The sequence below is a fragment of the Bufo gargarizans genome, chromosome 7 (assembly GCF_014858855.1).
Source record: "Bufo gargarizans isolate SCDJY-AF-19 chromosome 7, ASM1485885v1, whole genome shotgun sequence".
NCBI classification, from domain to species: Eukaryota; Metazoa; Chordata; class Amphibia; order Anura; family Bufonidae; genus Bufo; species Bufo gargarizans.
Genome location: NC_058086.1, coordinates 96,747,315 through 96,773,155, shown reverse-complemented (window position 1 = coordinate 96,773,155; position 25,841 = coordinate 96,747,315). Strand labels below are relative to the sequence as shown.

At 46.2% G+C, this 25,841-nt stretch overlaps 1 protein-coding gene across 4 annotated transcripts in view; it reads right to left on the bottom strand.

Annotated features, from left to right (window-relative positions):
• Positions 1-25,841, bottom strand: part of C7H1orf112 (chromosome 7 C1orf112 homolog) — a 674,745-nt gene that overhangs the window by 132,967 nt on the left and 515,937 nt on the right. For 3 of the 4 annotated variants that reach the window (XR_006390915.1, XM_044302156.1, XM_044302157.1), the window contains one exon: positions 10,762-10,884. The exons of the other annotated variant lie outside the window; for it this stretch is intronic. Coding sequence is in view for 2 of the 3 variants with exons in the window: in XM_044302156.1 (XP_044158091.1) it covers positions 10,762-10,884 (123 nt within the window). In the remaining variant the exon portion in view is untranslated. The remainder of the gene's footprint in view (positions 1-10,761; positions 10,885-25,841) is intronic. 4 annotated transcript variants of the gene reach the window in all.

Genomic DNA, 25,841 nt, shown 5'->3' with positions numbered 1-25,841 from the left:
GAGAAGGGCGTCAGGGATATCCAACTGGTCCGGTATTAGAGTGGTGTCAGGGAAGAAACTCACCCTAGTACCTCCCTGCTTGGCCTGACCTGGCCCTAGTGACCTAACACGGGGTCCGTGCCCCGCAAGGGGTGGCCCCGTCCGGAACCTTGCCCTGATGCAAACGCCCTAGGTGACCCTAACAGAGGGTGACTAGGGGCATTGTTCTTTGACTCAGGGCAAGTGGAGATTAAAATATACTAGAGTTGTATATATCTCTTAGGTGATTAAGGATAGTGGAGACTAAGACGCACATATGACTGTACGTGTCCAAAGATATGTCAACGTGTCCCGACGCGTTTCCTTAGTATAACATATCCAAATAATATATCTAAATGAATCCACTGTTATCATGAACTAAGACCCCAAAAATCATCAGGGGACACGGGGCTTAGTGTTATGGCTCCTGTCAGTCAGATAATTGCCACTATAATGGAAATCCCAGTGTAGCAAGGATGTGGGGGGTAAAAGGTTAAGGAGTACCCTCCAAAGAAAAGACTGAGGACCAAGTGAGGCATGTGGAAAACCTATAGGGACACATAGAGAGAGGCAGAGTAAATTCAGTGCTCAGACAAAGTGTCCCTGTTGCCCACCTCCTATTGACTTAGAGCGTGTACTCACATTGCTGCTGGAGCGGTCTCACAAGTATCCAGGAGCTGCGGCCCACAGGTTCCGTGTGCCGCCTGTCCCATGAGGTGTATGCCTGGCTAGTGCGCTTTGGCGCGCTGTATTTGAGTGCGAAAAGGGGGAGGACACCGGTCCGTGCGCATGTCCCGCATGACGTCAAACCCCCGCGACATAGCCCGATCACGTGACCGGGTCGGACGGGGGTGTGGTGCCAGTACGCGGCGCATGCGCAGACGGGCGGCGCGCTATCGGAGAGGACTAAGTGCAGAGGCAGAAGCTGTGACGTGGGTGCGTCCCAGTGCCTGCAGGTCCGTCCGATGGGCGCAACTCAGTGGAGGGGGGGAGTGGCAAGTCACCAGACCGCCCCATTGAGGTGCGTCCCAGCAGTATGGTCTGCCGATGAAGGGGGGTGGAGCTACACTAGGGGAGTACATGTCCCAACCCTCGTAGCTGCAACACTTTAATTCCTAAGGTGCGGAAAGATTAACCCCTTATTAAATGGACTAAGTGGGACATTTTAGCGGGTCAAAAAAACTAACCGGCCTAGATAGAGAAAGGGCAAATAACCTGTGAGTAGGGTATTGAGAGGAGTGGTATAGGGCTAATGGGATTTAGAGAAGGACTTAATTGGTGACAGTGAGGGTACTGTACCAGTAGTTGTATAGACTATATGGGGGATAATACCGATGGGAGGAGGGTTCAGATATAGCAGCCAAAATGTAGTTGTTCGTTTAGGCCGTGGGGGTGGGGCGTATTGAGTTTAAAAATCCACCAGCATTCTCGCTGGAGGATCCGCCTATCCCAATCACCCCCTCTGACTGATTTATTGACCCTTTCAACTCCCATAAATTTGATGGCTGATGTGCGGCCACCATGTGACGAGAGTACATGCCTGGCTACCGGTGTGTCCCTTCCATTGCGGATGTCCCCCAGATGCTCGCTCATCCGTTTGCGGAGTTCCCTCCGGGTTTTGCCCACATAGCGTAAGCCGCATTCGCAGCTAAGAAGGTATATCACCCCTACGCTGCGGCAGTTGATGAATTGCTTGATCGTGTGGGTTTTATCCGGTGGGTTCCCCGCAAAGGATTTGCCCTTTATCAACCAATTGCAAAATCTACAATGGCCACACCTGTAACAGCCTACAGTATCACTGTCCAGCCACGTCCTTTGGTTTACCGTGGGACTGAAATGGCTGTGTACTAATCTATCCCTTAGATTAGTGCCTCTCCTAAAGGTAACCGAGGGATATGGGCTCAGAACTTCAGCTAAATCTGGGTTACCCCTACTCTGGGACCACGGGCACGGCGCAGGGCACGGGTTCCCCTTCAGCTCGGTAGAACACCTGGTGCCCGAGGTGCAGGTGCACGGCGTGTGCGCAGTACACAGGCTGCTCGCACATTTCCGGGTGCATAGAGTTCCTGCATTATCCGGCTGCCAGGTGTGAGCCTTGCTGAGGGAGATTCCCAGTACACACCTTCCACCTTCCTCGCCTGCCATTGGTTCCTGGGGAGGGTGGTTCCTACCTTCCCTGGCTATAAAGACCTGGCCTGAGCTCTGGTTCATTGCTGAGTTATTCCACCTTATGGTGAACACCTAGCCTCCCTGCAGATCCTTCTATTGCCTGTTGTTTCTTTGTATCCTTCCCGGCTACTGACCCCTGGACTGTCTTCCGCCTTGAACCTTCGCTGCCTGCCTCGACCCGGATTGGACATTGACTACCCCTCTTGGATTATCCCTAAACTTGTACCGCATTCTGGGCTGTCAGCTGCTTACTGCCAGTGGGTTCCTCATCCCACTACTGGCTCCCTGGGAGGTTCTGACAACAGGGGATGTACCACCAACACCACCACCACCTCCGTCACCAAGCATCTCAACCATGTCACACGGCAGCGTTCAGCTCTCCATCTCACAAACATTTGAGAGAAAGCGTAAATTCCCACCTAGCCACCCTCGATCCCTGGCCCCGAATGCCAGCATTTCTAAACTACTGGCCTATGAAATGCTGTCATTTAGGCTGGTGGACACAGACAGCTTCAAACAGCTCATGTCGCTTGCTGTCCCACAGTATGTTGTTCCCAGCCGGCACTACTTCTCCAAGAGAGCCGTGCCTTCCCTGCACAACCAAGTATCCGATAAAATCAAGTGTGCACTGCGCAACGCCATCTGTAGCAAGGTCCACCTAACCACAGATACGTGGACCAGTAAGCACGGCCAGGGACGCTATATCTCCCGAACTGCACACTGGGTAAATGTAGTGGCAGCTGGGCCCCAGGCGGAGAGCTGTTTGGCGCACGTCCTTCCGCCGCCAAGGATCGCAGGGCAACATTCTTTGCCTCCTGTTGCCACCTCCTCCTACTCGGCTTCCACCTGGTCATCCAGTCAGTCACACACCTTAACCACCAACTTCAGCACAGCCCGGGGTAAACGTCAGCAGGCCATTCTGAAACTCATATGTTTTGGGGACAGGCCCCACACCGCACAGGAGTTGTGGCGGGGTATAGAACAACAGACCGACGAGTGGTTGCTGCCAGTGAGCCTCAAGCCTGGCCTGGTGGTGTGCGATAATGGGCGAAATCTCGTTGCAGCTCTGGGTCTAGCCGGTTTGACGCACATCCCTTGCCTGGCGCATGTGCTGAATTTGGTGGTGCAGAAGTTCATTCACAACTACCCCGACATGTCAGAGCTGCTGCATAAAGTACGGGCCGTCTGTTCGCGCTCCCGGCTTTCACATCCTGCTGCTGCTCGCCTGTCTGCGCTACAGCGTAACTTCGGCCTTCCCGCTCACCGCCTCATATGCGACGTGCCCACCAGGTGGAACTCCACCTTGCACATGCTGGACAGACTGTGCGAGCAGCAGCAGGCCATAGTGGAGTTTCAGCTGCAGCACGCACGGGTCAGTCGCACTACGGAACAGCACCACTTTACCACCAATGACTGGGCATCCATGCGAGACCTGTGTGCCCTGTTGCGCTGTTTCGAGTACTCCACCAACATGGCCAGTGGCGATGACGCCGATATCAGCGTTACAACACCACTTCTATGTCTCCTTGAGAAAACACTTATGGCGATGATGGAAGAGGAGGTGGCCCAGGAGGAGGAGGAGGAGGAGGAAGAGGGGTCATTTTTAGCACTTTCAGGCCAGTCTCTTCGAAGTGACTCAGAGGGAGGTTTTTTGCAACAGCAGAGGCCAGGTACAAATGTGGCCAGCCAGGGCCCACTACTGGAGGACGAGGAGGAGGAGGATGAGGATGAGGATGAAGCATGGTCACAGCGGGGTGGCACCCAACGCAGCTCGGGCCCATCACTGGTGAGTGGCTGGGGGGAAAGGCAGGACGATGACGATACGCCTCCCACAGAGGACAGCTTGTCCTTACCCCTGGGCAGCCTGGCACACATGAGCGACTACATGCTGCAGTGCCTGCGCAACGACAGCAGAGTTGCCCACATTTTAACGTGTGCGGACTACTGGGTTGCCACCCTGCTGGATCCACGGTACAAAGAAAATGTGCCCACCTTACTTCCTGCACTGGAGCGTGATAGGAAGATGCGCAAGTACAAGCGCACGTTGGTAGACGCGCTACTGAGAGCATTCCCAAATGTCACAGGGGAACAAGTGGAAGCCCAAGGCCGAGGAGGAGCAAGAGGTCGCCAAGGCAGCTGTGTCACGGCCAGCTCCTCTGAGGGCAGGGTTAGCATGGCAGAGATGTGGAAAAGTTTTGTCAACACGCCACAGCTAACTGCACCACCACCTGATATGCAACGTGTTAGCAGGAGGCAACATTTCACTAACATGGTGGAACAGTACGTGTGCACACCCCTCCACGTACTGACTGATGGTTCGGCCCCATTCAACTTCTGAGTCTCTAAATTGTCCACGTGGCCAGAGCTAGCCTTTTATACCTTGGAGGTGCTGGCCTGCCCGGCGGCCAGCGTTTTGTCTGAACGTGTATTCAGCACGGCAGGGGGCGTCATTACAGACAAACGCAGCCGCCTGTCTACAGCCAATGTGAACAAGCTGACGTTCATAAAAATGAACCAGGCATGGATCCCACAGGACCTGTCCATCCCTTGTGCAGATTAGACATTAACTACCTCCCCTTAACCATATATTATTGTACTCCAGGGCACTTCCTCATTCAATCCTATTTTTATTTTCATTTTACCATTATATTGCGAAGCTACCCAAAGTTGAATGAACCTCTCCTCAGTCTGGGTGCCGGGGCCTAAATATGCCAATGGACTGTTCCAATGTTGGGTGACGTGAAGCCTGATTCTCTGCTATGACATGAAGCCAGATTCTCTGTTACGGGGCCTCTCTCCTCTGCCTGGGTGCCTGGGCCTAAATATATGCCAATGGACTGTTCCAATGTTGGGTGACGTGAAGCCTGATTCTCTGCTATGACATGCAGACTGATTCTCTCCTGACATAAAGCCAGATTCTCTGTTACGGGACCTCTCTCCTCTGCCTGGGTGCTGGGCCTAAATATATGACAATGGACTGTTACAGTGGTGGCTGACGTGAAGCCTGATTCTCTGCTATGACATGCAGACTGATTCTCTGCTGACATGAAGCCAGATTCTCTGTTACGGGACCTCTCTCCTCTGCCTGGGCGCCTGGGCCTAAATATCTGAGAATGGACTGTTCCAGTGGTGGGTGACGTGAAGCCAGATTCTCTGCTATGGGACCTCTCTCCAATTGATATTGGTTAATTTTTATTTATTTTATTTTTATTTTTATTCATTTCCCTATCCACATTTGTTTGCAGGGGATTTACCTACATGTTGCTGCCTTTTGCAGCCCTCTAGCCCTTTCCTGGGCTGTTTTACAGTCTTTTTAGTGCCGAAAAGTTCGGGTCCCCATTGACTTCAATGGGGTTCGGGACGAAGAACCCAAACATTTCCGGGAAGTTCGGCCGAACTTCTCGAACCCAAACATCCAGGTGTCCGCTCAACTCTACTCACTACCAATCTTTCAGCTAAGGCTACTTTCACACTAGCGTTCGGGCGGATCCGTTCTGAACGGATCCGCTCATAATAATGCAGACGGAGGCTCCGTTCAGAACGGATCCGTCTGCATTATTTTTAGCATAGAACAGCTAAGTGTGAAAATAGCCTAGTACGGATCCGTCCAGACTTTCAATGTAAAGTCAATGGGGGACGGATCCGCTTGAAGATTGAGCAACATTGTGGCATCTTCAAACGGATCCGTCCCCATTGACTTACATTGAAAGTCTGGACGGATCCGCACGCCTCCGCACGGCCAGGCGGACACCCGAACGCTGCAAGCAGCGTTCAGCTGTCCGCCTGTCCGTGCGGAGGCGAGCGGAGCGGAGGCTGAACGCCGCCAGACTGATGCAGTCTGAGCGGATCCGCCTCCATTCAGACTGCATCAGGGCTGGACGGCTGCGTTCGGGTCCGCTCGTGAGCTCCTTCAAACTGAGCTCACGAGCGGACCAGCGAACGCTAGTGTGAAAGCAGCCTTATGTGGTCTATTTTCTCCAAAAATATGTACAATTACTACCGTCTTTTTTGAGAGATTATTCTCATCTGATCAACCTCTTAAAGAATATACAGTGGAAAGAGAATTACATCTGGGTTACCCTTGACTTTACTTCCCTCTACAGTAATATCAAACATGACTTAGGCCTAATGGCAATCAAACATTTTTTGGAAGGTGACTTAACATCATCCGACATAAGCAATATTTTTAGACATCTATCTTAATTCCACGGATAATAAAATCACGACCAAAACTTTTTTTTTTAAAGTGGATGCCCATAGTTTTTTAGATTTTACTAGTTGTCACTACCTGAAATGAAAGAGGAACATTCCTTTCAGCCAGATGAAACGCCTGAGAAGGAATTATTCAGAGGATCAGACTCTTAAGACACAACTAACAATCCTAAAAAAAGGTTTTAAAAAAAAAAGAAAGGATATCCTTAATAGCTTATAGTAGGATCTGAGAAAAGGATATTGCAATTAGACCAGGAAGAGTCTCTCAAACCCAAAAATGGCGACAAGAGAAAGGGTACTAACAAATAAATGGATACTTAATCCAATCTTGTCACCAGATACAACATAGAACACAAAAAGATTAGGGAGATACTAGCCAAACATTAGCCTATCCTACAGAAAGACCCTATATTAGGGAAAATCCTTTCCTCCACTCCTTCTCTAACATTCAGACGAGCCCCTACTTAAAAATATATATTAGCTCCTTCTTGTCCTAAATTGAAAGGAAAATACACCCAAATACCTATAGAGACCTGGCGGGATCTACGGTAGCTAAGGATGACCCACTAGGTGTCTTCAAATGCAATAGAACCAGGTGCAAATGTTGTAGGATGATTGTACACGGCAGGAAGGAAATAAATATCCCTGACACACAGGAACCCTATATCTTTAAACATCATTTGAGTTGCAGGACAAAAGATGTTATTTACCTATTGGAGTGCCCCTGCCAACTCAAATATATAGGTAGAACGACTCAGGTGGTTAGAGAACGCATGAATGAACACCGGTCTAATATAAAAAGGAAAGTATTGACCCACAGTATCTAGACATTTCTCAGAAATACATGATGGTAATCCACATTTCCTGAAGGTTACTCCACTTGAATGGGTCTCATCCTCATTTCAGAATCTGGCCAGAAAAGAAATGTTCTGGATTTACCGCGTAAATACGCTGACACCCTTTGGTTTAAACTAAGTACACAAAATATTAAATAATTACTTTTCATGATGTTCCCTGCTGTAGTTTTTTTTCCCTTTTTTCCCCCTTCCCCTATTACTATCAATATTTATACTACTGAATGTATATATTTATATATATATATATATATATATATATATATATATACACACACACACACACACACACAGTACAGGCCAAAAGTTTGGACACACCTTCTCATTCAAAGAGTTTTCTTTATTTTCATGATTATGAAAATTCTAGATTCACACTGAAGGCATCAAAACTATGAATTAACACATGTGGAATTATATACATAACAAAAAAGTGAAACAACTGAAAATATGTCATATTCTAGGTTCTTCAAAGTAGCCACATTTTGCTTTGATTACTGCTTTGCACACTCTTGGCATTCTCTTGATGAGCTTCAAGACGCAGTCTCCCAGTCCGAAAAATTGGGAAAACTTTGAAAGTGTCCCCAAGTGCAGTCACAAAACCATCAAGCACTACAAAGAAACTGGCTCACATGCGGACCGCCCCAGGAAAGGAAGACCAAGAGTCACCTCTGCTGTGGAGGATAAGTCACCAGCCTCAGAAATCGCAGGTTAACAGCAGCTCAGATTAGAGACCAGGTCAATGCCACACAGAGTTTTAGCAGCAGACACTTCTCTAGAACAACTGTTAAGGAGACTGTGTGAATCAGGCCTTCATGGTAGAATATCTGCTAGGAAACCACTGCTAAGGACAGGCAACAAGCAGAAGAGACTTGTTTGGGCTAAAGAACACAAGGAATGGACATTAGACCAGTGGAAATTTGTGCTTTGGTCTGATGAGCCAAATTTGAGATCTTCGGTTCCAACCACTGTGTCTTTGTGCGACGCAGAAAAGGTGAACGGATAGACTCTACATGCCTGGTTCCCACCGTGAAGCATGGAGGAGGATGGTGCTTTGCTGGTGACATTGAAATTGAAGGCATACTGAACCAGCATGGCTATCACAGCATCTTGCAGCGGCATGCTATTCTATCCGGTTTGCGTTTAGTTGGACCATCATTTATTTTTCAACAGGACAATGACCCCAAACACACCTCCAGGCTGTGTAAGGGCTATCTGACCATGAAGGAGAGTGATGGGGTGCTGCGCCAGATGACCTGGCCTCCACAGTCACCGGACCTGAACCCAATCGAGATGGTTTGGGGTGAGCTGGACCACAGAGTGAAGGCAAAAGGGCCAACAAGTGCTAAGCATCTCTGGGAACTCCTTCAAGACTGTTGGAAGACCATTTCAAGTGACTACTTTTTGAAGCGCATCAAGAGAATGCCAAGAGTGTGCAAAGCAGTAATCAAAGCAAAGGGTGGCTACTTTGAAGAACCTAGAATATGACATATTTTCAGTTGTTTCACACTTTTTTGTTATGTATATAATTCCACATGTGTTAATTCATAGTTCTGATGCCTTCAGTGTGAATCTACAATTTTCATAGTCATGAAAATAAAGTAAAATCTTTGATTGAGAAGGTGTGTCCAAACATTTGGTCTGTACTGTATATATATATTTTTTAATATATACATTATATTTTTATTATATATATATATATATATATATATATATATATATATTTATTTTATTTTTTTCTTAAACATCTATTGGAGGGCTTTAGCATAAATTTTTTATCTAAAGTGTACTATTTTTTTTAGCTAAAATGTATTTATTTGCATGTTTTTTTTATTATATGAAAGATTATTGTTTATATTTTTTCTTATATTATGTCTATTAACCCATCAGTCCAATTAGTCTGATTCTCTTCACACTGACGTACATACTCTATTTTAGTTACATTTTTTTAAATAGTTGGGCAGTTATTTCTATATTCTATTTTCTACTTTTCATTTTCTATTATTTATGCACTTCATTATAATCTCTTTCAATCCGTTATAGATACTCTGGCTCTGTATGGCTTTCCGAAGTATAGAATATACAAGCCTCTCTTTTATCTGCGTTCCATTAACAGGAACCTCTAAGCTAACCCCGCCTCTCCTGGTATCTGCGGCTCATTTGCCGGAAACCCTGACATATCCCGAGGTGGAACGCACTTCCGGCTGATGTGTTTCACACACCGGAACTAAAGTCTCCGCCTGCCCGCGCCCCGAGAGGTAACATTCTCTTGTTCTCCCTACATTTCCTAACAGAGCCGACATCCGTACCATCCACTATATATTATATATTCTGTGTTTACAATCATTTGTCTGTTCTGTTATCTTTTTTATTTTACTACCGACGTCACTTATGGGACCGGAAGTGAGAGTGACTATTTGGCGCCAAAAACACCTTCCGTTTGAATGAGTGCCACATGCTATATTTAGATGTATGTTTCACAAAATACTCTGTATATGCTTAATACCTTATCTGCTCCTGAGGAAGGGGTTTATCATTCCCCGAAATGTGTTGAGCCTACCTGACTGATTTATTAAAGGAATATACCAGAAGTATTGGACTGCCGTATCTTCCAGCTATTCTACAAGAGAGCCAGGCGAGGGAGGTGGTTGTTTTGGGTGTCTTGAGCTTTATCCCATCACACCCCTCCCTGGTGAAATGAGTGTGGTGTATATCACCTTTTAATACGTTTTTCTGAATATTTTCTAGCGTTTCCCCATTTAATACCATCTACCAGATGTCAGATGGTTTAATCATATGGTTACTGAATACTAAGGGTTCTCCCTTCTATTGGTAAGGGGTATTTACTTACTTTCAGTTCTTATTTTTAAGCAAACTAAAGTCCCCTAACTCACTGTATGCATCTTTTATATACTTTATTTTAAATTTGTGCATATCTCATATACATATATTTTGGTAGCAGTTAGGCGCCACTTGGTGATTTTTTTTTTCCTTTTTTCTTTACTGTACTGTCAGAATATAGCACTTCTGCTTAGAGTTTATCACCTACGGCTGCCCTGCTTTGTCCTAGCATCCTATCGTGTCAGGGTCATCTGGACACAGGATTATTCCCTACTTGTCTTATACTTCTCTCTACCTTGGTCTCCACCCCTGGCGCCCTGCGTGTGTATCCTATATCTCCTTTACTGGAGTACAGTATTAACCCTCTCTTTTCTTTCCTAACCTGAGACAGAAGCACATGCTCAGTTCCATTCTTTACCTGACACTAGCTGCATCAAAAAGGACACACACCCCTAAGCTGACAGTTTCAAATATATTTAGCAGAAAAAATGGAGCAATGAATGGGGAGACTTTTGGAACCATGTGAGGCACAGGGCTGGTTCTAGCTTTGTTAGAAAGTTGTCAGGTACTAAATGATGACAGATTTTCATTTTTTACATTATGGGATAAACTCCTATAATGATTTCAAAATGCTTTCATTATATGTCAATTATATTTCAATAGTTCTTACCTGATTCACGCTAATAAGTGACCATAGTTGAAAAATAATTTCTATCACATCAGACTGCTGCTGTGTCTCTAAATTTCTCTTAGAAAAATGGCTTGCCGTCACAATTGCAGAAAGTGACACCTTCTGTGAATGTAATTATGATATTAAACCAGGGACAACTGATGTTCAAAAGAATAACAATCTAAAACAAAAATACCACCAGATAAGAGAGGCAGTTAGCCTCACTAACTGGGACAATGTTCTCAGGAATAGGAATGCAGCCACAAAATGGGACATTTTTAAAGGTGACCCATAATCTAATTGTGAGAGGTACATACTATATGGAAATGAAACAGTGAGGAACAAGAAAAAAACAGCATGGATAAACAGAAATGAAAAGGGAGCAATGAATAGCAAAAAGAAAGCATTTAAACACTAAAACAGCGGAGGGGCGCCAAGGTGTGATCAAGCTTAAATAATGTGGTCGTAGATTCCACACTAGTTGGTAGGGGTAATTGTCATTGCTGTCATACAGTTCAAATTAAGGTTGAATGCAGGAGACAAAATAAATAATAATAACAACTTAAAATCCAATTAAAAGTTGGAAAAGGAGTCTCAGTTAGAAACTTACTTCACTAGGAAGGGATAAGCACATAACACCTATACCGTCTCCTCCCCCGCCGAGGTGCTTATCAGGTGGTCAGACTTTGCTTCCACGTCCCCAAAGAACAGTAACCAGGGTTTCAAAAGTGGAGAAATCCTTTCTTTATTTAATCTAAAAAGCTCAACGCATTTTGGGGTAGAGTCCCCTTTATCAAGAGCAAAGTAGAGTATAGTTACATACCAAAAATACACACATATATATACCCCTTGGTGCAATCCTATTAGATGTGGTTTTTGGCGGGGACCGGAAGTGGGTGGAGCTACTTTTCTTTGGGGGGGGGGGGGTGAATGCTGATGCCCTTAGTTGTTATTGATGTGTTCCAGAGTGGAACACATGCCTACATTTCCGGGCCCTGGTGCGCATTTCCTGGATGCGTTCCAGGATGGAGCTCAAGTTCGCTTACTGTGCGTTCCACGATGGAGCACAGAGGGCGCGAGAGGTCCGCTTCCAGTTTGGTTGGTAGATCATGCTTAAATGCTCCACGAGCGGTGAAGAATATAAGTTAGAAGCTAATTGGACGGACTTAGGGGGCAGTATTGTTAATACATATATGGATAGATTAATAAGATTAATAAGTAATCAAATTAAATAATGGCATGAATAAAAAGTTACATGAATAAATAGTGACATGAATAAATATATACACCCACATATATCTCTCTAAGTATATCTAAAACACATCAGAACATATAATTAATTAAAATGAAATATAAAATATAAAGGCATATGGACATATGTGTATAAATATAAAAAAGCTTATGTAGACTTTATGGGGCGGTATTGTTAATATATGGATAGATAAATAGATTAATAGATGGTTAGATAATAATACTAAAATAAATATATAGCCATATACATGGGACACACAAGGATATACAGTGGGATGCAAAAGTTTGGACAACCTTGTTAATTCTCATGATTTTCCTGTATAAATCGTTGGTTGTTACGATAAAAAATGTCAGTTAAATATATCATATAGGAGACACACACAGTGATATTTGAGAAGTGAAATTAAGTTTATTGGATTTACAGAAAGTGCGCTATAATTGTTTAAACAAAATTAGGCAGGTGCATAAATTTGGGCACTGTTGTCATTTTATTGATTCCAAAACCTTTAGAACAAATTATTGGAACTCAAATTGGCTTGGTAAGCTCAGTGACCCCTGACCTACATACACAGGTGAATCCAATTATGATAAAGAGTATTTAAGGGGGTCAATTGTAATTTTCCCTCCTCTTTTAATTTTCTCTGAAGAGTAGCAACATGGGGGTCTCAAAACAACTCTCAAATGACCTGAAGACAAAGATTGTTCACCATCATGGTTTAGGGGAAGGATACAGAAAGCTGTCTCAGAGATTTCCGCTGTCTGTTTCCACAGTTAGGAACATATTGAGGAACTGGAAGACCACAGGCTCAGTTCAAGTTAAGGCTCGAAGTGGCAGACCAAGAAAAATCTTGAATAGACAGAAGCGAGGAATGGGGAGAACAGTCAGAGTCAACCCACAGACCAGCACCAAAGACCTACAACATCATCTTGCTGCAGATGGAGTCACTGTGCATCGTTCAACCATTCGGCACACTTTACACAAGGAGATGCTGTATGCGAGAGGGATGCAGAGGAAGGCTTTTCTCCGCCCACAGCACAAAAAGGTGGGCTAAAGCACATTTGGAGAAGCCAGCTTCATTTTGGAATAAGGTGCTGTGGACTGGTGAATCTAAAATTGAGTTATTTGGCCATAACAAGAGGCGTTCTGCATGGAGGAAAAATAACACAGCATTCCAAGAAAAACACCTGCTTCCTACAGTAAAATATGCTGGTGGTTCCATCATGCTGTGGGGCCAGTGCAGGGACTGGGAATCTTGTCAAAGTTGAGGGACGCATGGATTCCACTCAGTATCAGCAGATTCTGGAGACCAATGTCCAGGAATCAGTGACAAAGCTGAAGCTGCGCCGGGGCTGGATCTTTCAAGAAGACAACGACCCTAAACACTGCTCAAAATCCACTAAGGCATTTATGCAGAGGAACAAGTACAACGTTCTGGAATGGCCATCTCAGTCCTCAGACCTGAATATAATTGAAAATCTGTGGTGTGACTTAAAGAGAGCTGTCCATGCTCAGAAGCCATCAAACCTGAATGAACTAAAGATGTTTTGTAAAGAACAATGGTCCAAAATACCTTCAACCAGAATCCAGACTCTCATTGGAACCTACAGGAAGCGTTTAGAGGCTGTAATTTCTGCAAAAGGAGGATCTATTAAATATTGATTTTATTTCTTTTTTGTGGTGCCCAAATTTATGCACCTGCCTAATTTTGTTTAAACTATTATAGCACACTTTCTGTAAATCCAATAAACTTAATTTCATTTATCAAATATCACTGTGTGTGTCTCCTATATATTTAACTGACATTTTTTATGATTTTTTATGATTTATACAGGAAAATCATGACGATTAACAAGGTTGCCCAAACTTTCGCATCCCACTGTATATATAATAAAAATACAAAAAAACAAAATAAAAAAATAATTCTTCCCTCCGACACATACATCCTCATACATATATGTAGAACATATATAAAAAAAGTGATGGTATATATTCATGCATGTGCATACACATATACACGTTATATATATATATATGCACAGACGGGCACACAACTACACATGGATACACACATACACATATAGAGAGGCCAGAAACATGCCACATGTGTAAAAGATTATAGGGACTAAAATCTTAAGGGGTTATTGATTAGTAGTTACTGTGTTCCAGGGTTTCATTTAAACCAAACGGATGAAGGGAGTTGAAGCGAAATATCCAGTACATCTCTTTATGACAGAGGTGCTGGAAGGATCTTGGTACCCATTCAATGGGGGTTAGTTTCAAAAGGGAAGCATCACCTGAATGTGTTTGTGAAAAGTGTCTAGAAATACTGTGTTTCATATATTCTTTTGTGATGTTAGAACGGTGTGAATTCATATGGTCTTTCAAATTTTGGGTTGTGTGGCCGATGTATTGGAGCCCACTTGGGCACTGTAGCATGTATATTACGTTGGAGGTGCTGCAATCCATATAATTGTGTAGTTTAATCTTTTCTTTGCAAGTTGCCATTTCTACTTCTTTGAAAATGTCGCTAATTATGGAGCAGCACTTGCATTCAACCTTAATTTGAACTGTATGACAGCAATGACAATTACCCCTACCAACTAGTGTGGAATCTACGACAACATTAATTAAGCTTGATCCCACCTTGGCGGCCCTCCGCTAACCCTTTCCCCTTGCTTTCAACAACAAGCTGTTGGGTTCATTAGCAATCCCGTTTTCTACACACTTGCAACCTTCGCAGTTTCGGAACACGTTCATTCTTTCCTTTTCTCACATCTCCCCCCAATTTTTTTTCCTACCCGCCACTTAATAGCTCACTTGGCGCTCCTTAATCCATATTGCTCATTTACATAGAATATGTAAAAAAGACAGACAAGTTGGAGACAAAAATTCATTGCCAAAAAGAGTAAATCTAACCTTAAAATACTCAATTATATACTGTAATTGGTAAAAAGTTTAAACCTTAAAGTGTTGTACCTTCACAGAGTAAGGAGGTATGAGCTGTAGAGAGCGATCAGGAGAAAGCAAAGCTATTAAATATTTTTTCTCCACTGTATTCACTGAGGAAAATGAACTGTCATATGAAATTCAGAGTGTCAAAATAAGCTCCCCATTAAAGGGCTTCTGTCACCCCACTAAAGTCATTATTATTTTTTTGGCTACTACATCACATCTACACCCGGCTCAGGCGCACTGAGGAAGGAGCGGCTGAGCGAGCCTGCGCTGACTGAAGACCGGTACGGCGCAGGCGCCAGATTTTGAACGCAGACAGGGCTAGCCAGAGGACGAGCGCGTTCGCTGGCCCTGTCAATCAATATGAGGAGGGGGCATCTTTATGAAAGGAGGATGCGGCTGCAACCAGCAAGTAGCCGCCCTACTTGCTGGTAGAGAGGTAATTTACATATTATAAAAGTCTGTTTTTTTAAGAAATTGCTGAACGAAAATGAGTAAGAGCATTATATATTGATATATTGCAGAATAAGGAATTTAAATAGCCCCCCCAAAAAATATATGACTTTAGTGGGGTGACAGAAGCCCTTTAGACGTGGCCTGTCTGACTCAGGTTAAAATAGACAAATCACTTAGTCGATAAAGCATACACCCCCATATACCATAGAGAATTAAGTAATGTAATAGACTATTATTTCTGATATTTAAGAACTCTAATGAGTGTGTTCAACAGGATTGATGCTTAGCAAATGTGAAACCAGTATTCAAAAAGGGATATTCTAAGAGATGCTATACAAATCCGTCTTACCCATGTAAACTGTCCTTTAGGAATTCCTGTGAACACTTGAGGGGCATGAAAACGGTTACGTCTCAGAAGATTATTTTTATCAGATGGTTTGGAGAACGAAGTGGTAGCCAGCTGGACATTGTCTCTATCCACTATAATATCTAAATAATGCATAATTTCAGAATGTTTTTCCATATCTAATTTAATCAAAATCATGACATTTATTCAGATAGGATACAAAATGACCCAGCTGCATGTTACTGCCTTATTAAGCCACAAAAAAAAAATCATTCACATAGCACAACCAATATTTTTTTCAGAGAATACCCTAGATTTATTTATTGAAAAGTTAAAACCACCGGGAATCAGTTAGTGAGAGGTGATCTAAAGAAAAAGAAAATAGGTAAACAGGCTTTTGTACATCAAACCAAAAAAACTGCACCTCCATAATAAAAGGAGATTACCGGTATGTTTGCCATCCAATGAAAGGAAATAATAGCGGAATAAAGGAATTTAGTTTATTTATTTTTTCTTACATGTAATACGAGGAATGTTAAAAAGTCCTTGTGGGACGTTGGTCAGACTGCCAACAAACACCACTATAAGGTCGTTATCACAAATAAAAGCAGGTGCAGGAAGGAATACAATAAGAGACTAGTGTTGCAAGACACTTTATTGAGATGAGGCATAGGGTGTAAATCAGTATGTTCCTGAATAGGAGGAGGAGAAAAGAAAAAAAGAGTCCAAAATAGCATGGTAACCCAGAACAGAGCTGAGCCGCAAGTAACATGCCAGAGGACTCACGGAAAAAACGAAGTACACAACCAAGAATTACCGTATTTTTCGCCCTATAAGACGCACCTGCCCATAAGACGCACCTGGTTTTAGAGGGTGAAAATAGGAAAAAAAAAAGATTTTGGACAAAAGGTGTGTCAAAACTTTTTATAAATTAACAGACCAATATTTTAACAATGTAAACATTAACAGTAGTAACCAGCAGCATTAATAACCATCATTATCGACTTAAATGTCCAGGTACAGTACTCCTCTATTCATCAGGGAACCCCAAAAACTCCTCATCACTACTGTCCAGGTTAATCGCACTCTGTGGCTCAGTATCACTAGTATCGCTGCCTTCAGATTCGTCATACAGCATATTGTCCTCAGTGCCATACTTTTTAAAGGATCTGCCACACTTTTTAAAGGATCTGACGACGATTTCATCGTTGACTGCCTGCCATGATGTTTTCACCCACTCACAGACTTGGGTGATGGTGGGCCTCTTCATCCGTCCAGTGGGAGTCAGGTCATGGTTCCCAGCTGCCATCCACTTGTTCCATTCCTCCCTCATGAACATTTTAAATGGCTTATTAATGGAAACGTCCAGAGGTTGTAGCTGGCTGGTAAGCCCCCCAGGAATTACCGCCAGATGGGTGTTCACTTCCTTAAATCTCGTTTTTGTGGATTCGGTGATATGTGCCCGAAACTGGTCAAGCACTAGTAGGGCAGGTTTCTTCAGAAGTCCTCCAGTGCGTTTGGACCACACCTTTTCGATCCATACTTTCATGCCATTTTCGCCCATCCACCCTTTGTCGTGAACATGGACAATCACTCCTCGTGGGATCACCTCTTTTAGCATGGTCTTCCTTTTAAAAATCAGCATTGGTGGCAGTTTGGTGCCATCTGCGCAGCAGGACAAGACAACCGTATAATGCGTTTTCTCGTGTCCTGAGGTCTTCACAGTTATAGTTTTTGCGCCTCTCACATCGACGGTCCTATTCGATGGAACATCGAAGGTTAACGGAACTTCATCCATGTTCCCAATCTGGCCTATTTCATAGCCATGTTTCTTTCTTGAATCCAGGACGAATTTATGAAAAGAAAGAATCTTTGACTCATATTCTTTGGGCATTTTTTGTGCTATTCTTGTTTTGGTACGCATAGCAAGGCCACATCTTCTCATGAATCTGTAGCACCATGATGCCGATCCAGTGAAGTAGTCAATGCCTTTCTCTGCAGCAAGACGTTTGGCTTCATAGATGATCATTTTTGTGGATACTGAGAAGCCGTTGTTCCTGTGACATGTGATCCACTCTTTCATGTCCACGTCTAGCTGTGGCCACTTTGCAGCACACCCACGAAGAGTGTGTTTACTTTTCTCCACTTTCTCCAAATGATCCTCTTGTTTCCTCCATGCACGAATCATCTTTTCAGTTGGAGGCGGCCCAAAATGTCTCTCCGCTGCCCTGTTTCCATGCTCTTTGGCGTATTTTATCACCTCTAGTTTAAAAGGAATTTTATAGGAAAGCCTTTTCTGCTTTGACATTGCTCAGAAATGTACGGTACAATATGCAGCAGGAGACTACGGTAATTTTCTGCAATAGAATACAGTAATGGAAGAACTGTTAGCACTACAATTATGGGGGGGGGGGATCTGCCACTAACACAATGTTATGGGGCAATATGCTGCTGACATACAGTACTGTACTTGTTGGGAAAGGGGGGGATCCAATGACACTTTAAGGCGTCATCCAGACATCCATGGAGCATGGTCCGTGAAATCCCGTCCTGCTGAGTGCACGAAGGGCACAGCGTCATAGCAACCAATGACGCCATGCGCTTCGTGCACTCAGCAGGACGGCAAGCTGGGATATCATGGACAGTGCTCCACGGATGTCTGCATGATGCCTTAATAAGGGGGGTCACTTTATTAGGAGTGAGCTCACTTTATTAGGAGTGAGCTCACTTTATTAGGCGTGAGCTCACTTTATTAAGAGGGGGCACTTTATTAGGAGGGGGGGCACTTTATTAGGAGGGGGGGCACTTTATTAGGAGGGGGGCACTTTATTAGGAGGGGGGGCACTTTATTACGGTAGGAGTGAGCTCACTTTATTGAGGGGGGGCACTTTATTAGGAGTGAGCTCACTTTATTAGGAGGGGGGGCACTTTATTAGGAGGGTGGCGGGGGCTGTCAAGATAGGCATTATGCACATTTCCTTCCCCCCACTTTATATTTAAAATGCTGAAAGACATCCCTAAGGAATGCCAGTGTGAATAAAGTGCCACCCATAATAATAAAGTGATGTGCCCTGCCAGAAAGACATCCCTAATGACCCCACTGTTAATAAAGTGCCCACTTTATTAGGAAGTGGGCACTTTATTAACAGTGGGGTCATTAGGGATGTCTTTCTGGCAGGGCACATCACTTTATTATTATTGGTGGCACTTTATTCACACTGGCATTCCTTAGGGATGTCTTTCAGCATTTTAAAAATAAAGTGGAGGGAAGGAAATGTGCATAACGCTGCCTGCACAAACATTTCCGTACCGATGCTCCAGCGATCCTCTCACGACTGAGATGAGGGGCGGAGCAGACTTCCCTGTCACACATGCCAGCTCCGCCCCTCGTCTTTCTGCTCCTGCGCTGCAACCTCCTCTCCAGTCTCTATTTCCTCCTACATACAGCGCGGGCCGGCCGGTCGATAAAACCCAGCACTTACGGAGGCCGGCCCGCCGGCCCGCCCGTACCAGGAACAGACAATCGCAGGCACCCGCACCGCTTCCCGCCGCCTGCCTCCAGCTGCTTTATCCAGGTCATTGGGGTACACAGGATAGACGTTACAAAGCAGGTCTCAGGGTGGGAAGAAAGTATCAAAAATTGGTCAGCGAATTGGCGGCTACAAGATCTTGCGGCCCACCTCTGCGTCAATGGATGCAAAGGTATGTACCAGGGTTTGCACATGCATCAAAATATTGATGCGCCTTGTTGTTCAGTACCAGCATTGTCAGTACTTCAATACTAAGCTACGCTATTGCACAGCTTACTATCCGGTCCCCCCTGACAATACATGGCACACAGACTACCCGGCACATGCCATGTTTTTCAGCGCCTGCTTAAAGCTAGTAGAACTGTGGTGCCAGCCACATAACAGGAGGAGGGAGAGATGCTCATCCATTTGTCAGTAACATTGTGTTCATGCCGCCTGTGTAGTCTGTTCAACCACTGATTCCTGCACCATTAATCCTGGAGAGAATAGCAGGGACTGAACGCAGTATACAGGTTGCACTGAGACAGAGCTCCAGAATACTGTGGAAGCCCAGCATTGACTGTAGCCAGGTCAAGGTCAATAGAGACTGACATCTAGGTAGTTAAACGGAGTGAGAGGGCTCCCACTGGGTCCCCTGTGAACACAGTCCTGGGGTCCAGATGCGTTGCAATGGTAGCTGGGGCCTACAAATAAGCCCCAGTGGGACTACAAATAATAATCCTTTATTGTGAATACATTAAAAACACCTTACTTTAAAGCTGCCCTGGTATTCAGAAGTACCTTCTCACATTATCTATGCATGCTTACTTCACAGCTGTCCAATAGGCACCAATTCACATTATATATAACCAACATATCTAAGGCATCTCAAATAACAGATCAATGTGGTCATTCACTCAATAAAAATACATGAAATCCATTTGTTTATTTGTCCTTGCAGGGAATCTTGTATCCAAAATATTTCTCTAGCCCTTAGTTTATACTGCCAATGTCCTCCTTTTTTCCAACCATGAGACCGTCATATAATACACATTACCTCCAGGCTCCTGAAAACAAATGTTTTGATGCCGCAGATAAATTGTGTTCCTGCTTTTATAGCACGCGCTACATATTGACTTACACATATTGTATAATTGTCACGACCATGGTCATGGTCGTGACTCCTGTAACCGCATGCAGTTGCCTGCGGTCTTGGTTTTGTTGTCAAGCACAGGTGAGGGCTAAAGTTTGTTGCCTCACCTGTGGTTGCCGCTGGTGAGGCAACATTGTTTATGTGGCAGCAGAGCAGCCTAGACAGCTTGCTGCAATAGGTATGCGGTTGCACCTGGCAACCTGTCTTTGTTAGGTGTGCCTTTTATGTGTTTATATGTGTGCACTTTCCTTGTCTGGTGTGCACAGGGTTTATTGTGTGTATTCCCCTTTTAGTTGCTGTCTTCCCTTCCCTGGTGTTGAGAAGGGTTAATTCCCTTCCTAGTCTGTGAGCACTGGGTGTGTCTGCGTGAGTATGACCACAATGGCTCCTCACGTGGTACTTCCCTCGAAAGAGGGTGCAGCATGTACCGCCATCTGCAGATGGGGTGCATGCGCGTTCTCCGGAGGGAGAGCGTTATGGGGGTGAGTGGCTTTTCCCCGCCATTTCTTCACCGTTGCCTGTTTTGGCGTCCCCCTTTTTTTTTATTCCCTCACTGTAGTTCGTTTGGTGTGTGGTTGCACACCTTTGAAAGAGGGTGCAGCATGCAGTGCCATCTCCTTTTGGCCTGCTTGCGCGTTCACCGGAGGGAGAGCCTTTTGGGGATCACCGTTAACAGCGTGGTTGGTGGCATATTCCCCGCCACCTTACCTTCCGTGTCCGTGTTGGTGATCCCCATGTTCCTATCTCTGGTCGTCTGCTGGCAGCATTCCGTTAGTGGTCCGGCTGTATGCTGGTTAGGAGTGTCTGCTGGCAGCGACTGGAGTGGGGACGTGAGTGGAGAGTGGACGCAGTGTCAGTGCGCTCTCCCCGGGCTGTTTCTTTGCTGGTCTCCGGTGTGTTGTTCCGGAGCCTGGCAGTCGGCTCCTGGTCCCTGTGTGTTGCTCCAGGGGCCGGCAGCAGTCCTTGGGAGACGCGCATATTTTGACACTGATTCCCCTTCTCCTATGCCCTTGTATGGGTCCCTCTCTGGTTTCTCCCTTTTTTTTTTTTTTTGTGAGCGGGGCTTTGAGGGGTGAGAGTGTCACGACCATGGTCATGGTCGTGACTCCTGTAACCGCAGGCAGTTGCCTGCGGTCTTGGTTTTGTTGTCAATCACAGATGAGGGCTAAAGTTTGTTGCCTCACCTGTGGTTGCCGCTGGCAACATTGTTTATGTGGCAGCAGAGCAGCCTGAGCGGTGCTAGGCAGCTTGCTGCAATAGGTATGCGGTTGCACCTGGCAACCTGTCTTTGTTAGGTGTGCCTTTTATGTGTTTATATGTGTTCACTGTCCTTGTCTGGTGTGCACGAGGTTTATTGTGTGTATTCCCCTTTTAGTTGCTGTCTTCCCTTCCCTGGTGTGAGAAGGGTTCATTCCCTTCCTAGTCTGTGAGCACTGGGTGTGTCTGCGTGGGTGTGGCTACATGGGCTATTTAACCTCAGTAAGCTGGAGGCACTCTCCTGGTCCCATATACCATCTGCCAGTGAGGGCCACCCTTGTGGTCATAAATTGTGATACAATATGTTTATGTGATGTTAAGTTTATGTCTATGTGGTGTCTGTTATTATTGCAGCTATGGTTCTGGGTCCCTGTGTGTTTATGTGTGCTGTGTCCTTTTATGTTTGTGTGTGGACAGCCAGCACTTGTGTCCAGGGATCCAGTCAGTGTGTCTGTGGCAGGTAGAGGTGGACGTCTTTCACTCTCCTGCCATATCCATAGTCTGTTTATGGTTATATCCCATTGCAGCTCGGCCAGTTTAGACTCCTGTTTCTCCGCATCCAGGAGGAACAGGTGGTCTACCCAGCTCCTAGTTCAGGGATCGGCGGAGGGTGAGTAGGGATCCGAGGTTCCCGAGCATGGGCCCTCCTACCTTCAAGGTCGGCTCATGCAGCTAGGAGTTAGGGTCAGATTAGGGATGCGTTAGAAGGTGACCTACTCCCTTATTCTGTTGTCCTGGCCGAGCAGCGACTAACATCTCATGGCATCACACGGCTGAGGGTTTTCCCCATCCTCAGCCGTGACAATAATGCTTTCACTATGGCCTCATGCACACGACTGTGCCGTTTTTTGCCGCAAAAAAACGGAAGCGGCCCGTGTGCTTTCTGCAATTTGTAGAAATGTTATATGCTATATTTTAGGCGGGGCCTCAGAACGGAGCAAATGATCCGGACAGCACCAGAGTATTTATGCAGGTCCCCATCTGGTGGACACGCCCCCAGTGGACCAGAATGGAGACTGCGACACACCGAACAGATACAACACATCCCCACAATGCATCATGGTTTCTTCCTCTCTGCCCCAGAGACAACTGAGGAATAATCCAATTATCTCTCAGGACAAAGGGGAGATCGCCAATACACATGTGGAGACAACAGGACAGACATCACCATTTAAAAACACAATGTCACACCCTGCCAGCAACCACAGACATTTAACATATTCCCAGATAGCTCAAATCTGAGTGCATATCATTAGGCGAATGGCACTCAGACCACACGAATACAATTAAACTAGCCATCTGGGTACCCTCACATAACAAAATACAATTCCAAAGACAGATTTAAGCTGTGCGGCTGGCCTGTCTTCTTTAAAGTTAGTATGGGCCATAATCCTGAGGCAGGAGGCTGGCAACCAGCCCCCTCCAAAACACTGTGGCGAGGTTGGTTTCGTCACACATCTCCCCCTTCCAGGGGAGACTAACCAGATACCTGACCTCACGGTCAGTACCTGAGTTAGTCTGGCAGTCTAACCACAACCCCATACTGGACCTGTTGAATTTTGGGGCCTGGCTCTGTTCTGTATGTCCCCAGCTGTTGAGTGGGCATCTGCGACTCCTTGCTGCCTTGTGGTTCTCCAGCTTGGAGCTGTAGGTACTTGGTGGGCAGAGGCCGACTGCGCTCTGCCCAGATGCCAGCTCTTCCGCTGGGGTAGCCGGTGGGGAGTCCGGCTCTGGAGAAGAGGATAGGGGAGGGCAGAGGCCGACTGCACTCTGCCCAGATGCCAGCACTTCTGCTGGGGTAGCCTGTGGGATGTCCGGCTCTGGAGAAGAGGATAGAGGAGGGCAGAGGCCGACTGCGCTCTGCCCTGATGCCAGCTCTTCCGCTGGGAAGAAATCAGTGGGTAGCGCAGGCTCATCCCCTGCCCCCAGAACTCTGTTGGGAAGTAGCTGGGAAGGGGAGGGCTCGCTTACCTCCTCCTCCTGGTATCCCTGCGGAGATGGATGGGGATCTGGACCGACTGTCCAGCATCCCTGTAGGACTGGCACCGAGCCCGCGGTCTCATCTGCGCCCATGCAGAGGGGCTTGTGTTCCCCTTTTCCCGGTATCTCCGGCTGCTGGTGGAAGGTGAGGCCGGTAGCCTCTCGTCCCCAGGACTCTGGTTGCTGTAAGGCAGAGGGACCCCGCATCTCCTCCCCCTGGAACTCAGGTTTCCGCTGGGGAGAGAGACCGGTTGTCCCCTCTCCCTGCGATATGCACTGCCGCTGGAGATCTGGGCAGGCGGCCCAGCATCCCTGTAGGGCCAGTAGAGAGACCTCGGTCCCATCTCCACCTGCCATCTGTGGGTCCTTCCAGGACCAATCTGTGAGGTCCCTCAACATTTGTGAGTCAGGATCACCTGCGTCCACACCTGGCAACTCCGGCTGCTGCTGAGGGTTTGGGCCAGCATCCCGGTGGAGAGCCCTCGGTCCCGTCTCCACCTGCCTGTTGTGGTTCCTCACAGGACCAGTCTATGAGGACCCCTACCTCTGTAGCTGGTACTGAAGCAGGGGATACTTCAGTCGGGTCTTCCCAGCTGTAGGGTTGTAGGTATATTGGGACCGAATTGAGCTGAAGAAGTATTGGTAGTCCTGCTCCAGCTCCCACTCCTTTGTCACTAGAGATGCCAGGTCTTGTCTCACCTCTCTCGCTGTAGCCCAATCATGCATAGCCTCTCTGTAGTCATAGATATCCCAGAACCGGGACCCTCCAGCATCTCCGAACTCCGGTTCTGCGAAGGCCTCAAACAACGGGCCAGGGCCACCATAATCCTCACCCTCGGGTCTGTCATGCTCAGCCATCCAGGGAGAGTGCCGAATCACATACCACCAGAGTGCCTGGTAGGCGTCATCTAGCCAAAGCTCCTTCCATACCAGGCTCTCCAGTTCTGTCACCCACTCATTCAGGGGCTCCTCTCCCAGAAGGGGCATTCGCAGGGCGACTCGCATCTGCAACTGCTGCTCCTCACTGGGGAGACACTCGCCCCGCCGACGCTGTACATCTTCCAGGGCCTCGTGCCAGACGCCTTTTCGGACTGCATCCCTCCAGTCCGGGTCATCATCCTCCTCGTAGTGGAACGCTATTCGAAGACTAGCCGATTCCATCCTGCTGTAGCCAGGGGCGCTGTACGGATACTAGCATTGCCCTCAATATACTCCATGAACGGTGTCTCCGAGCTGCTTCTCCTCACACTAGGACGCCATCCCACTGCTTGCCACCAATGTAACGGATCTCCTAGCACCCCGACCGGGTACCTCCGTCGATAGATGCTCCTAGTGCTTTCCGAGGACTCCAAGCACTCCACTTGACACCATACGCCCTGCAGACCCCACGAACCGCCGCAGCTTGGTTGGGGTCTCACCGTCCTCCACCCACGCTGGACCTACGACAAGGCTCCAGGCTCCAGTGGGTGAACCTCTCCTACCGCCAGAGAGCAGGAAAAGCTCTTACAAGAGCTAGTAGTTATGCCAGGGGAGTATAGCAAATCGTCAGCGTATAGCAATCCCCCAGTTTGATCAGTTATCCAAACACCAGTCTCAACATGATGAAGGATAAAACAGGAACACTTTATTGAGGGCTACCCGCACGTATTTATGCAGGTCCCCATCTGGTGGACACGCCCCCAGGGGACCAGAATGGAGACTGCGACACACCGAACAGATACAACACATCCCCACAATGCATCATGGTTTCCTCCTCTCTGCCCCAGAGACAACCGAGGAATAATCCAATTATCTCTCAGGACAAAGGGGAGATCGCCAATACACATGTGGAGACAACAGGACAGACATCACCATTTAAACACACAATGTCACACCCTCCCAGCAACCACAGACATTTAACATATTCCCAGATAGCTCAAGTCTGAGTGCATATCATTAGGCGAATGGCACTCAGACCAAACGAATACAATTAAACTAGCCATCTGGGTACCCTCACATAACAAAACACAATTCCAAAGACAGATTTAAGCTGTGCGGCCGGCCTGTCTTCTTTAAAGTTAGTATGGGCCATAATCCTGAGGCAGGAGGCTGGCAACCAGCCCATCTCCAAAACACCGTGGCGAGGTTGGTTTCGTCACAACACCTTTTTCCAAGATCCTCCACATTGTATTATCA